At 48.0% G+C, this 14,971-nt stretch overlaps 5 protein-coding genes across 5 annotated transcripts; 2 read left to right on the forward strand and 3 right to left on the reverse strand.

Moving 5' to 3' along the window:
- Nucleotides 1-4,276: 4,276 nt before the first annotated feature.
- On the reverse strand, nt 4,277-5,612 carry BDV59DRAFT_194384 (FAD-dependent oxidoreductase; the record flags this gene model as incomplete). The annotated part of the gene is made up of 3 exons (XM_073692382.1): nt 4,277-5,416; nt 5,469-5,506; nt 5,555-5,612. The coding sequence occupies 3 exons, from the start codon at nt 5,610-5,612 to the stop codon at nt 4,277-4,279; spliced, it is 1,236 nt and encodes a 411-aa protein (XP_073546211.1).
- Nucleotides 5,613-7,644: 2,032 nt separating this feature from the next.
- On the forward strand, nt 7,645-8,908 carry aspf34 (cell wall protein PhiA). Its single transcript, XM_073690389.1, has 2 exons — nt 7,645-8,001; nt 8,065-8,908. Exons 1-2 carry the CDS (start codon nt 7,701-7,703, stop codon nt 8,322-8,324), a joined length of 561 nt encoding a protein of 186 aa, XP_073546212.1. The 5' UTR covers nt 7,645-7,700; the 3' UTR covers nt 8,325-8,908.
- A 462-nt stretch (nt 8,909-9,370) lies between these two features.
- BDV59DRAFT_194385 (major facilitator superfamily domain-containing protein) lies at nt 9,371-10,937 on the forward strand (the record flags this gene model as incomplete). Its single annotated transcript, XM_073692383.1, has 5 exons — nt 9,371-9,741; nt 9,784-9,855; nt 9,910-10,019; nt 10,060-10,495; nt 10,538-10,937. The coding sequence occupies 5 exons, from the start codon at nt 9,371-9,373 to the stop codon at nt 10,935-10,937; spliced, it is 1,389 nt and encodes a 462-aa protein (XP_073546213.1).
- A 313-nt stretch (nt 10,938-11,250) lies between these two features.
- BDV59DRAFT_203620 (Gfo/Idh/MocA family protein) lies at nt 11,251-12,349 on the reverse strand (the record flags this gene model as incomplete). The annotated part of the gene is made up of 2 exons (XM_073694299.1): nt 11,251-12,254; nt 12,304-12,349. 2 exons carry the CDS (start codon nt 12,347-12,349, stop codon nt 11,251-11,253), a joined length of 1,050 nt encoding a protein of 349 aa, XP_073546214.1.
- Nucleotides 12,350-12,592: 243 nt separating this feature from the next.
- Nucleotides 12,593-14,433, reverse strand: BDV59DRAFT_194386 (uncharacterized protein; the record flags this gene model as incomplete). The annotated part of the gene is made up of 2 exons (XM_073692384.1): nt 12,593-14,144; nt 14,195-14,433. The coding sequence occupies 2 exons, from the start codon at nt 14,431-14,433 to the stop codon at nt 12,593-12,595; spliced, it is 1,791 nt and encodes a 596-aa protein (XP_073546215.1).
- Between the last annotated feature and the right edge of the window lie 538 nt (nt 14,434-14,971).

Consider the following 14,971-nt stretch of genomic DNA (forward strand, 5'->3'; position numbering starts at 1 on the left):
AAGGAATGAAGCATGATCAGCAGGTACCACTGTCATCGGATATAATATTGACAGTAGCTTTCTCGGCACTCATGATCTCTTTCTGCTTCACGTCGGAGAAAGTTGCCGCTGGCACAGCGGACTACGGACGTTCCCCGTGGGGGCGGATCGTCATGTTTCAGGTTGATGATGCCCAGATGGAAGTCGATCGAGGGATACCTTGTACTTGTCATTATGCTCTGTACGTACTCCGTACTTTGTACTCCGTGCGGCCTAGGGTCCGACTTGCTTATCACTCGCACTCATGTATATTTCGCGAGATTTCGTCACTCGATGACATTAAGGCTATATGATTCTAGGTTGATGCTATCGAATGTGTGGCTTCTCTTCTATGTGCCTTACAAGAATGAGTCACTTCGTCAGTGGATAGGAATCACTATAAGCAGCTGGACGTCATATCTGTGAAGTTTGGATTGGCATTTGGTCATCGTAGCACATATAGTCAGTTCGCCAGCATCCCCTAAGGCTGCTTCGGCAGGCAGGCGCTGCAAAACAGCCTACGAGGTGTTATTCATCGGGTTACAATATATGCCCTGTCCTTTGCTTTCCTATTCCTGCTTGGGTGGCTCCCCAACTGTACCTACATGCCAAGTAGCTTTTTACTGCCCATCTTGGACGTAAAGAAACTATACATCCCTGGATAACAGCTGACCTCTATGTGACGATATTATATCGTCTTTCATTCATGTCGATGTCATATTCGTGACTCACACCGGCTATTATAAATATCCCCTTCCCTCCCTCGTCCCTCCGCCCTGTCTCTCCTTCCACATAGCTGCTTTCCATCCTATCCATCAACATAACAGTCGTTGCAGCTTCTGCACCATCGTTAGTCATCTTCCTTTTCTTTCCTCATCATCTGTATCGGCTTAAGCTCATCTTCAGATAGTACTTCTGCGGTCGTTGTTTCGTGTGTATGTATTGGTGGTCTGTAACTATGGAGACAGAGTCGTGTGTGTGAGGTGGAGTCCCTGACCGGTTTTCTTCCCTTCTATCAACTCCGACAAGTCAATCAAGATAGGCATGCTTCAGTCGCCGTCTTAACCTTCTCCACCGAGACAAGCATAGTCGATAAATTAGCCGTCGAGAATCATACGCCGTGCAGCAGAGTTTGCTACTGTTCTGCCAGGTGCCTGGACAAACCCGGAGTTACCTAGTGGCTGGTGGTTAGGGCGTCGTGTGTAAGAAGGTATTACTCTCCGTGTATGTCCTTATGGGTATGGTACTGACATCTTAATAGGATTAGTTTGCCTGTGAACAGGTGTTGTTACGCCGTCCTCCACAGGCTGTTGGCTCTACGGACTATCGGCATAGCCGAGTGGTCGCAGCTCAGACTAGGACAACACAGTATCTGCCTGAGCCTGACAGATGAACATGTCCGGAATAACATGGTCTTCTAGAAGGTATGACACTTTCCAGGATGTGGACCTCACAACTCGACAATATGCCCTGGTCCATTATTTGTACGTGGCTTGCTCTTTTTCGGCATGACCGGGTGGTGGTGGGACAAGGTCATGTTTCATACCAAGCTGATAGCTCTTAAATGAAAGTTAACACCCCTTCCGACGATAGAAAAGACAATTTACTAACATTTTGGCCAGGAAATCCATACAAAACAATCTAATTCTCTCTTGGACACTTCTCCTTTCCGTTCTATACCTTGAACGATGATCGATTTCAATGTCTTCGACATGAGATCAACTGAGCCATGGAGGGCGGACGGGGGCTCAGGGCGTGGACTTCTTCTTTGTATTTTCCTTTGTCTGCACCGCTTCTATTTCCTTTTCTTCCTGTAGGTTCACAAGGAGGGGGAACCCTAGAGGGACCTGTTTAACAGGCACTTCCGGGACCCGGGCGGGTGGGGACTTGGTCCACTTCTTGCGTGCATTTGCTTGACAAGAGGAGGGTCTCGTCCGGCTACCCGGGGTATTTTACCCCCGGAGCTGGCATTTTCCGTTTTGTACTTGATTCTTTGGCGCTTTCGGTTTGTGCTTTTTTGTGCGTTCCGTTTTGCTTCCTTGGCCTTGGATGGGTGGCAGGGACGGGCCTGGGACACTGACTTCTCTATAGACTTTTGGCCCAGATTTGGCGGTAAGGGTGGGCTTGGGACAAAAAAATTACTGCAACCTTTCGGGCCAGTGAACAGGTCATGGAGACATTCGCGTGATCCTTTTCCTATATTGGAGCCTTGGAAATATTCCATTTGGTAAAGATTCAAGACGAGACTAGCCATCAGCTACGCAGGCATTTCCACATGGTAACGTATTATGAAAACAGATGACTTTGTCTTACAGGTGCAGGTTGCTAATCTATGAATTGGCAGGATTTCTTGGGCGATACGTGGGCCTAAATAGTGCGAGAGCCGGCATCCAGGAAAACGCAATAGTGAAAACTCTCGTGAAAGATACTTTGCCAGCTTATCTACAAAAAGTGACTCCAGACCTTGGTTGGGTGGCTGGGAAGGGCCTGGGAAAATTACATAGTTCTACTATCTTGTCAGTATGCACTTCTATTTCACGTTACCGTTACTGATGCTAGTTTGTGTGTGAAGCAACTGGCGAGAGCGTTCTCAATCGTCGGCCATGAATTGTCTCGCCAGGAACCCCGAATTCTCGCATGGCTGTTAATTAAAAAATCCCAGCTGTTCTTTACTCCTCAGAAGGGATGAATATCAAGTTTGACAAACGGCGCTTCCATGGACTCATCGCGGTGTACTAGTTTAATTCAGAATCAGAAATTATTTGACGAAAATGTTTCATTTGTCCCCTGTATTAAAGACAGTATGTTGGAAATGCCACGGGAGACTATAGTCTTCCATAGTTCTAGTGGTGAGGTCGTGTGCAGATGTCTGGGGAATAAGACACAGACAAATTTGTATGTATGATTAGAATCCCACAGATACCATCCACTCTGCCTCGTACCCTTCAGTATCAAAATTTACCTTGTTCACACAGTCGCCATATTCATATGGTTTTGACAAGCTGCCCTCTGTTCCGGTTAAGGTGGAAGTCGGTGCGCCAAAAGTAGCATTGGAATATGGTAATTCGTCGCATGTATGGCTTCCCGAGTTCCAAGGATAGTATTCCACAAACCCAAGCTGGTAGTCCTTAATACCACCAGTGTTCTCAGGCAAGGTGTAGGACCCAATATGCGTTGAGTTCTTTAGAACGGTATCGACCAATGTGCCTGTCCAGGTGGTGCCTTCAGTGTTCTTGATCACCAGGTGATACAGATGGGCGTAGGGTGCCGCAATTTCCACGCTGCAGCTAACACCAGCACCGCCGTCGGCGCCATCGCTGCAATTCTCATCGGTGGATGTAGTTCCTGCCACGAAGCTTGAGAAAACGGCGTGGACAATGCTGGCGCCGTTGGCATCGGGGCGGGGCTGGAGACCTGTATATCCCACATCGGAGACTCCTGTGAAAGCATATTGCTCGGCAAAGTAGTATCCGGTTTTGTGAGGAGCATTGGCGATTGAAATAGGAAAAGTAATATCAGTCAGGCCGGAGGGTGGCACATTAGATACTTTCCAATCGAGGCCAACGAGAGCTGATGCCAAGGAGAGAAGAGTAGATGTGGTAGCTAGCAGGGAAGTCTTCATTATCTCGAGATGATTATCATCAGTAACAGAATGCAAGAAAGAGCGCTGATGCACAGGAAATATATTTCGTGGTAGATAGGGCTCTGGGGTAAGAAAGACAAGGGTTTATATATCGCAACGACTCGATCTGTCAACTCTCGACGAGAGATACAATACCACGGAACAAAATTGTAACCGATTTTGGCTAATAGTCAGGACAAACATAGGAATCAGATTTCAAGTCATCAAACTGAAACGCCAACAAGCACGATGTTTTAGACTCGAATGAGTACGACTGGACGACCTCCTGTCGATCCATCGGTTAAGATGTTTAGACTCGACAAAAAGATAATATAAACTGCTCCATGTTACATTTAATATTGAGGAGTTGTTTCGAGAGGTTCCATTGGACTCATCATACTTATGTTTACCTGAGACTTCCTATTTAATTCTTTTGAGATGTTGTTGAGGAGGTTAACCTGGTGGATCTGTGATTTACGTAAATTCGTGAAGAATAGGACCTCGGTTAATCGCTGTCACTGGTGCCTTTTACTTGTGGATATCGTCACGGTCTATCAAGGTATGTGTTCTCGTTGTGTGTAGTTGTCAAGCCAACACAAGAACAGGACGGCCAGCTCCATAGCGAAAAAGACCTATTCATGATTTCGTTCTCTTCATCCCGGACGTCATAACAGGGGATTTCAACACCCTTTCCCAATCATGTACCATTTCAGTGTTGACCGTCGACATTTCGACTTCCGCTCCGCCACGCGCGGTCATTTCATCCTCGTATTGAGAGATAGCCGATGACTGGGTCAAGCCACCTGTAAAAATCGATTTGATAGCCTCCATCAGCTTCATTGCATCAGTGAGTGAATGATTCAGCCCTTGACCCCGTTGGTACGTCATAGCATGCGCAGCATCACCGGCAAGAGTTACACGGCCGCCGTGATTATCCCATCGATTATGGGGCTGCCGAGGGTCAAAGTCGGTCATATTCATATACCACACCTCATGGTCGTCGGGTAGCCACTGATAGGCACTTTTCCATGGGTCCGTGAATGACTTCGCAAACTCCTTAGCTTGACGTAGCCGCTGCGCGTTAGTCCAGCCTTCTGTTCTGGTTTGTTCTTCTAGCGTTGAATGCCATGATATATAGAAGAAAAATGTCCACGTTTCCGGTCGCATGGGATCCACAACGTCATGCATTCCGAAAAAGCCAAAGTACCCGGCAGGATGGGGCGCCCCCAGAAATAAAGGGTGAAATTTCCTTAGGAAGACAGCCTGATCTGCAGAAAACTGCGCGTGTATAAAAGTTGCGCAGTATGGAAGTTGGCGAACTGTCACGGTATCTGAGCCAAGGAGGAGCCTTCTAGTGTCGGACCGGGCTCCGTCAGCGCCCACAATGATTCGAGCTATGATCTGCTGTCCATCCTCGAGTATCGCCGCAACTCGCTCCCCATCATCCAGATACTTGATATCTTGTAATTGACGGCCGTATCGAATATCAAGACCCGGCACTAAGAGGCTACGCAGCTTGCTGCGACGGAGCCGATAGAACTTATTCGCAGGGATAGCGCCCATTGTTTCGCCTGTCCGGCCATTAAGAAAATAGAGGAAGTCGTGCTCAGCGGTAGGAGTACTTGGATCGACCTGGACGGACTGGATACGAGCCCATAAGGTTTCTGGAATAAGAGATTGAAGTGGACCGGCACCCCAGTGAAGGCCCATGTTCCAGTCGCGCGATCGAGCGTTTAAGCGGCAATGTTTTTCGACGATAATCGAAGAGATATCCGCCTGGCGGCAATGAGAGGCGCTCGTTAAAAATATGGCACAGACTACAGCTTACTTTCTTTAGTCCATGTGCCAAAGCTAATCCAGTAGATCCTGGAATGAGATAAGTATAAGCGTGGTGGTAGTAGAAGAGCCGCTCACCAGCGCCCACGATTAAAACTGTAGTGTCTGTATCCGACGCTTGTGAGGGAATCGCCATCATGGAGTGCCTAACTGTAGATGGGAGAACGGCTAAGATAATATACAGAGTTATAGGTTTGTGCAATATGGCCTGAGAGATATTCGGGGGAAGGCAGGCAAGTTCACTGTTGATCGAGTTAACAGACAATGTTGTCACATTATCACCCCTCCAGATTGTGCAGGATCACAATGACTGTTTTTCCGTTGCCGAAAGCCTGTTGTTCCACAAACATTATGTCGCTATTGGCTGTGCCGCATAGTTGCTGGAAAGTGTCGCTCCAATGCATATGGTTGCGTGGGGGATGGATTTGGTATCATTTGGCATGAAAGAAGGCGTGATTTGGAAGAACAGGAACATTTTCCCCGGAGATTTAGAATACTTTGTAATTTATTATACGGTACTTCATTTACCTCAAACACTCGAGCATCGTTTGTTAAAGAGAGTAACAAAGCTGGAGAGCCCACCACGGTACGCCGCACTCCAACCCTGCAAGAGACTTTTTCTTCTTTATTTTTTTCCCCCGTGATCTGGCTGGAATTCTTTAAGAGCGTCGAGACATAGGATCGAACAACCAATTTCAGAGTCAAGGAGAAGAAGGAAAAAAAGTTCCTCAGCATGCGGTGAATATTCCCTGCGAAAGGGAATCGGTGGTTTTGAAAAAAAAAAAAGTGTGTTCCAGATCGTTTATTTTATTTTACCTCAAGAATAGTAGCGCACATTCTGCAGAACGTATATAAATAGGCCGTGGCACCTACTTATTTGCATGCGCCTACCGACGATACCGAGTAATTCAAGGAAAGGGTGTATATGAGAGCAACAATAGCCTTGAGTTCCGTTTGTATCTGCTTTATCCATGTTGTACCGTTACTGAATTAATTTATTGCGCTTCGCCGTTGATCCAAGGAAGGATTCGGCTCGAGGTATAGCAATAACGCTCCATCTGGGAAAGACGTTACTCTGTGAGAATGAGTTGGTAGGCTCTAAGTGAGCTTGTTATCCACGCCGTCCATGGCCAGTTATATAGGCCACTGGATAGCTACCATTAACAAGCTAAGAGATATTGCATTGGCTGATATAATGGCCTAAACTTGCCCGTTTGCAGGATTCTGCTACGCGGAGATGCAAACGCGGGGTAAAAGTGTCAAACTGGTTAATGCTATAACTTATATAATGGTGTTGCACTCGCAGAAGAGACCCCCCCCTCCCAAAAAAAAAGGGGAAGGCAACTGACTAGAAGGCATACCTATATAGGTACATTGTACATTATGTCTCATTTCATCATATTGCCATCAGGGTGGAGCATTAACAAGCAAATAAATGTTCAGCATAGAATGGTAAAATGTCTCGGAGTTCCCCGCCAGAAGACCGAGAGCAATCCATGAACTCCCATTTCCAAGCCATAATATCAATTCTCAAAATCCGGTACTAATATCGCGGAACATATTATGTACCAGTCGCCGATTAACCCTTACTTTCCAATCTGGTTAATTTGAGCAGGGGAGGTTATGCCCACTGCTGCGGCTAGGCACCAAGATCGCATTATAGGGTATGGCGCTCTGCTATACACACAAATGACGCCCCCGAGCAAGTCTAGTAAGGGATGCCGGGGCTGAAAGACTGAAGAGCTGGTAGAAGTGCATATATAACGCGTGACGGCATGGTGGTGTCACTTCGGCCCATCGACAACCCCAGAATGAGACATGTCTCTAGTGTGGATCGTCTGTTGCCAGTCGGATCTTCCACCTTCTTCTTAGCCAACAAAGAAACTCGCGAGTTACTCCATTGGGAGTGAAATTTCTCCGATGTCTCTCCTGGACACTGCATGGCCAATAAGCGTATCTCGTATAATCCGCCCTGATTAAATTTAGCTCTCGATTGCTGACTTCACATCTAATCATAGCCCAGAGTCACTTGGAATGGCAGCGTGGTTTAGAGACGTGGAGAAATAGGGATTTCACTTAACGACATGGTCACTGTCGTTTAAACCCACCAGCGAAAGTATAAAAAGGGTACCATGTCACCTTGACAAGGCTTTCCATAATTTCATCGAACAAGCAAGTGGGATAAGAAGTTACAGCCAATCTCAACAACCGAACACCATTCAAAATGCAACTGAAGACCTTTATTCTCACCACATCGGCTGCTGCATCTGCCATCGCTCTACCAGCTCCTGACTCCACTTCCAGCGACACCTTTGGGGTCGTCTCTATCCACTCCGGCAGCGCTGTCCAATATGCCCCTTTCAACGCCGCCCTGAGTAGTATTTTCGCCGGACTACCTCATCAAAATGCAAGCTGCACCCGTCCCGAGGAGCAGACTGCTACCTTTTACATCAATGAGGGCGCCCTCTATCTATATGACAAGTCGGCGACGCCGCAGGAGATCTACGTTGACCGCTCTGGAATGGGTATGTCTTCCGCCAATGTTTTCGTCGATAACATTTTATGGGCCCGTGGCTAATGATGCATAGGCCAAGGCAAGATCGGCTACACGACCGGCGCTCAGCCTGCGCCCCGTAACTCAGAGCGCCAGGGTTGGGCTATTGATGACGATAACCATCTCCAGTTTGGCGGACATGATCTCATTGCCTGCCCAAACAGCATTGAAGGTGCCTGGAGCATCTGGGCTGATGCTGGCGTTGTAAATCCTGGCTGGAACAAGGACTGTGTTTCCATTGCTGCTCGGGTTGAGAAGACTAACAACCCCAACGGTTGTGTCTACACTCAGTAGATGGAACACGCCTTTGCGCATATTGTTGGGTGAAATCTTTGGTATATTGTTAGTGGTTTAAAATTGTGCAATACATACTTGCCCTTGTGCATGATCCTCATGCTGGCACAGACAAATCCAGTTTTAGTTAGGGGAAGGGACCTGTGTCCTAAAGAAAGTATCCTCCTGTTTTACTCCTATCAACTCACTGGTATCCATCTAGAACGCCACGAAACAGGTCTTAAAATCCTAGGTCCTGTCATATTGCGGATTACCGTTGATATTGGCCAATCGGTCTACGCCATAGTCCTATCATGCTGGCAGCATATACCATGACTATGCCCCCACCCAAACCAAACTTTTAACTCAGGCTGTGTGCTATCGACCATTCACCAGCCACTCGCTTGGTTCGCTGACGTGGGCTTTGTCCCTGAAATGCCTGGAATTAGAATCGAGTTGTTGATCTGCGACCGTTATAATCTTATAAAAGTGTACGCTGTATAATGTACGGATGTCCACATCAGGCGTTCTAGTAGGGTCACTCAATTATGCGTATCTAGTAACCGTTGCACATCGAATGCCTCCTGGGCAGAATTAGAATTAGTCTTGTCTACGCACGTTTCATCTTCAGATATATTGTTTTGGTCTGAGACATGAATGGAGCCATGACAGTGCACAAAGTTAATCTAGCATCACCCACTCGCCCATTACTACGGGAGCCAGCGGAAAGAAACGCACAGATAGACGGCATTATCTACTAGACAGGTCCGCAGAGCGGTATGATTTGGCAAGGAAGTCTTCTTTTCTGAATGAAGGTTTGCTTGGCTGACGAGTGCATAGCGCCACAACTTGATTAATCGACACGGGAATTGCCTCCGATGCTGCTTTCTCTGCGATCTTTACTTCATGGGGCAGATAATTGTTTTAGAGATAAATACCTGATCTACATTTAAAGCCGCCCTGGATATATGCCCTTCCGAATCCGTTTTAAAGGAGAGAATGTGTAAAATCACTATCCCATTTTCGCGTTTTAAGCATACCAAATATCGAGAAAGGACCGACTAGACATGACGGAGAACACCCCAGAGGAACCAAAAACCAAGCCCACGGCCTTTTCAAAGGGGGAGGAGCCTCCCTATCATATTTTGTCCAAGAAGCAGAAGTGGAACCTGGTAATTCTTGTCTCTCTGGCGGGTTCCTTCTCTCCTTTCTCTTCGAACATTTATTTTCCGGCAATTGAAACAATAACTTCAGACATTGGAGTAGATGCCACCCTTGTCGCCCTTACCATCACTGTTTACATGGTCGTGCAGGGTATTGCTCCTTCACTTTTCGCCGCTATCTCGGACGCCTATGGCCGTCGTCTCACATTCGCCATTAGTCTCTCAATATACACAGCCGGAAACCCGGCTCTGGCTTTTATATCCAATTATCCAATGTTTTGATGGTTCTGCGAGGCCTATGTAACCATAAGTATTAGCGCTGGGGCGATTGCTGATATCGCATACCCAGGAGAACGAGGTGGCTTCATGGGGACAAATGCTGGCTTGCGGTATGTTAAAGGACACTATACCGTCAATGTATCGTATCACGTATTTGGAGACAGTATGACTGGTAAAGCAATTGGACCAATCCTTGGGGGTGCTCTGAACAATGTCCGGGGATTTAGGAGTATATTTTGGTTTTTGTTCAGCTTGAGCGTCATTTTTTTCGGCCGTTATTACATTCCTTCCGGAAACACAACGCAGTATCGCAGGAAATGGCAGCATCCCCCTCTCTGGCTTCCAGAAACCCATTGCTTATATTGTTAAAGCACCCACAGCATGGTCTGAAAACAATGAGACCCATGGCCCCCCAAAACCCAGGGCATTAATCTCCTGTAACAAGGCATTCAGTCCACTAAAATACATACTGGGAAAAGATATCGGCGCGCTCCTTGCCTGGGGAGCTGTGGCCTACAAGGCATGGAGCATGGTGACTTCTTCTACGACCACAACACTACTATACAGCTTTCTCTATCTAACTCAGTGGCAGATCGGGCTCTGCTTCTTGCCTAATGGGCTTGGGTATGTTTGTGGCTCTCTCAGTACGGGCTGGCTTCTAGACCAGAGCTTCAAACATGGCGAAGAACAGTACAAGAGAGAGCGAGCGGTACCTCCCGAGGAAAATGTGCTTCAAAGGAGTGACTTTCCGTACATACAAGGGCGTCTGCTACTTATGCCTTTTTTTTTTAGCGTCGGACTCATTGTCTCTCTCGCTCTGTACGGACCAAGCTTCGAGCTCAATGACCTAGGAAGAGTGTTTGATCCTAGCCTAGCAGCGCCGCTGGTCCTCCGGTTCATAATCGCGTTTACATCAACCTCTATCTTCAACGTCAACTCCACAGTGCTGATTGACTGCTTCCCTGATCGACCTGCTAGTGTGACGGCACTTAATAACCTGTGCCGTTGTCTGCTGGGTGCAGGCAGGGTCGGTGCAATCCAGCCATTGATTGGAGCGGTGAAAGTGATGAAAGCTTTCTTCATTGTGACGGGTGTAGTGGTACTTTGCACTCCTTTTGTATGGATTCAGTGGAAGTGGGGGGAAAAATGGAGAAGAGAAAGAGAAGAAAGGCTTGCTCCTAATGAGGAATAATCTAATCTCTTCTTGCACACCGTTGTGTACGTATAGAGAGGTTCTTATTCTCTCCGACATTTTCCTATTTGTAGCAGAAAACAATATTGTCCGTATTTGACACAAGCTCGAAATCGACAACTTGGAAACTGAGTTAATATATAGAGCGTGGTCAAATTGGACACAGTAGCATATGTGACTAAATTTACCGAAGTGAATGTGGCTCTCAAATGCTTAGAATGCACGTTTTCTGCTAGCCTGGAACATAGTTGCGACATCTATTACAGGACGGTTCTCCAAAACATGTCAGAGAGTTCAAAATCTTGAATTGAAGCTACAAATGTGAGACCAGGCCCCCTCCTTCGCATAGGCTCTGAATGACCGCTAAATCAGCATACGCCTGTCGAGGATCCAATCGCTCGTCCATCTGTCCATTACGCACTCCTTCCAGAAATGCCCCTACTTCCTCACTGACCCCCTTTCCTTGGATGGCCACTTGGGACAGAACTGTGCCGCCAACATCTTCTAACACAACAATGCTCTCGCCGTCATTCTTTGAGCCAAGTATGAGGACACTCCCATTCTCCCCAACGAACGAAAATTCAAACACCTGCTTCCTGGACGAAAAGGAGATGCTCACGGATCCGGCGACTCCATTCTCAAACCGCAGCGCAGCGTTCACTGTATCCAACGGTGGCAGATAATCATGTACCTGCGTGGTCAAACTAGCAGTTTCTACGATCTCCAGGCCGGAAACATATCTTATGAGAGCGACAAAATGTACACCGGCATCGAGGACAAATCCTCCCTGATACTCGGGAATCTTTCGCCACTGCGTTTCAAACCATCTGTTCGGGTCTTCACTGGGGTTTATATTTGACCAAACTCGGGCATGAACGTGGGTGACTTTCCCGATACGAGTGGACGCAAGTGTTCGGGCGAGGGTAAACGCCCGGTCGAGGCGGAACTGTTCGGCTATGGCGAGCATTGTCCCCTGATTTTTGTAGGTTGTCTCATAGATGTGAATGAGGTCAGCGGCTATCTTGATATCTGCGGCGAGAGGCTTTTCACAAAGAACATGTTTCCCTGCGGCGAGACATTGCCGAACTACAGCGGGCTGGACAGTGATTGGGAGGGCGATAATAACCGCCTGGATGTCGGGACGAATAAGTAGAGAAGAGAGAGAATTTTGCGAGTCATCGTCCGCGTAGGTAGCGATTGTGGTTGGTGAAACGCCTAGCTCTTTGGCGAGGGAAACGAGGGATTGGGCTGAGGCACTAGAACGGGAGTAGACAGCGCGGAGGTTGGCCTTGTGTTCGATCAAAGCCGGGAGATGCGCTACATGGTAAGCATAATCACGGCAAACGGATGTATATTTGCTAAATACCTTCCTTGACAAAGAGACCTGCGCCGAGAAGTGCGATTCCAGCCATGTTTGGAGAGTTGATGAACATGTTGCGGGGAAGGGGTGAGGCAACTAAGACAATTATATGCTTGCGAAGAATACTCCGAAAAGAGCACGGAGAGCGCTCCGAGCTGGAAAAACTTTAGAACAGACATGATAACTCAATCCATACATAGTCTATCAACAACATAAATCATCACAAGAAACACCATCTACTACTCTGCCCCAATATTAACTCGTAAGATATCAAATCAGAATATACACAGTTACCCTACAACACACGTCCCTTCACCTGCTTCATGCCCTTGACGTTGATATCTCTCCAAAGCAGGGTTGAGCCCCATGTGATAATGTAGAGACACGTAGCAGTAATGAGCATAAGCCGCTGCGTTTCGGTGTAGGATCGGTCGATAGCGATACGAGTCGGTGACCCATCAGGGTAGGAAGCCTGCACAGTCATACTGCCGTAGATCTTGGCCAGGCTGGTTTTGGCGACATCGGCGGGCAGATACTCGGCGAGCTTCTTGGGGAAGATACCAGTCCACATTGCCGCAGCGATAGTCGAACCGACCGATGATCCGATACTGGTAACCATGCCCTCCATGGCGAGGACCGCGGGGATATGCTGCTGTGAAGACACAGCCATGACTGTCATCTGTTCGCAAATGACAAGGGTACCACCACCGAAGGCGATGAAGATCTGACACATGACGATATAGCCGATGTTCACCCCAGCCTCACGGAAGTGGATCATCAAACCAACACCCAAGATGGTTATCGGCACACCAAATCCAAAAGCATGCCACTTCAGCCGACCCCAGTAAAGCAGAATCACACCCAGGACGATGGACCAGAACGAAGAGCCGATCGTATAGATGTTTGTGATGTAGGTGGCATGTGTCACGCTTTGACGGAAGACCACGATGAGCATGGAGTAGAAGTAGTTGTCCCACACGTACCAGGCGATGTAAAGACTAGCGGCCATGGTGTAAGTAAAGAAGACAGTGCGGTCTTTCAACAGGGCCCACGGAATGAATGTGACAGGGGCCACATATGCCTCGTAAAAACCGAAAGCTATGATAAGCAGACCACCAAAGATGAGGAAACAGATGATCAGGGGTGAGCGCCAGGTGTCCGGTTGATTGGAGTACAAGCTGAAGGACAGCAGGAAGAGGGCCAGACCGGCACTCAGTAGGATGAGACCACCGACGTCGAACTCGATAACATAGTGCTTGACCGACTGCCAAAAGGTGCGGTTGCTGGGGTTCTTCGGAATCAGTCCCATGCGGTCGGCCTTGAGCTGATTGTACCAGAAGAGCCAGAACAGTGGTGCTGAGACAACAGGCATGACGATAGCCCAGATACCAAAACCCCAGCGCATGCCAATGGTCTTCAGAATGCTATCACAGGCCGGTCCATATGCCCAGACAGTGGCAATGTAAGGGGACGAGACATAACCGAGCCAGAAAGCTCGACGTTTCAGCGCGGATGTATCGGCAATAAAGATGGTCATAGTGAAGTTGATTCCATTGTATCCGACGTAGTAGAAAACTTGAGCAGCACAATATGTCTTCACGTTGTTGCAGGCGGCCATCATGATCAACCCGAGTGTCATGGAACCGACCATCAGGGCGAAGCCCTGCGGACGACCCCAGATGTCTATCAGCTTGGCATAAGGCAGTTTGATCAGCCCTCCGATGAGATTGGAGAGAATGGAAGTAGTCGCCGTGAGAGAATGTTCGGAGAAGGCACTGGTGACATAGGGTGTGAGAGTGGTCACGACACCTGAAGCAAAGGCCATGATGAAGTGGATGACCCAGATACTGCGTCCATTAGTACGTGTTCGCACGCTTTGGCTTTGCAAAACACTTACATGATATAGGCGGCAATCAGATGTGACATTGACCACACCTGTGTCATGGCTTGGGCACTTTGAACACCATGTTGAAACTCAGTGTTGACCACCTCGCTGCTATCATCGTCACTGGTCGCATGCGCGTTGGGCACACCTCTCTTCTGCTCGTCCTCACCATACTCGGTATCGTGCTGAGTTTGCCTCTCCTCCGTTACAGGCACCTCATCGGGCTTGAGGTGAGGCACCCTGAATCTCATGGTGTATGAAGATGCCAAGGGGGCCGGATGTCAATTGTCGTGCTTGGGAAGGCTTGGTATAAAGAGTCAAGAACCACAAGAGAGGCGAAGGAAGACAATGCAGGCTCTAAATACTTGGCAGTATGCCCAAGGAGGCGAAAAAGGCGTAAAATATTAATTTAGTTTGTTTCTCAATGCAAAAAAAGAAAAAAAAAATACGCATGGATGGCGTGGGTACTTCGGACATCACACAACACCATGTGGTCCTAAATCAGCACGGACGCCAGCACTCCCGTAATTAAGAGACCACCGTGGTATGCCGTACGCCGTATGCAGTAGAAACCGATAAACAAGGGAACAGGAAAGGTCTCGGAACCGAGGGGGGAGTGGGTCATCCCTAGGCTCTGAGACACAGGAAGACCAGCCAAGGGCCGGCCTGTCCGCTAAGGGCTCGTTAGATTATCTGATGATCTGATAACATCCACTAGGAAGTGCCGGCATCGGCCGGCCAAGGGCCTAGGTGTCATGAAAACAGCCCAGACGCCAATGGGAAGGGTTT

This window comes from Aspergillus ambiguus (assembly GCF_047715705.1).
Source record: "Aspergillus ambiguus strain CBS 117.58 unplaced genomic scaffold BDV59scaffold_25, whole genome shotgun sequence".
NCBI lineage: Eukaryota > Fungi > Ascomycota > Eurotiomycetes > Eurotiales > Aspergillaceae > Aspergillus > Aspergillus ambiguus.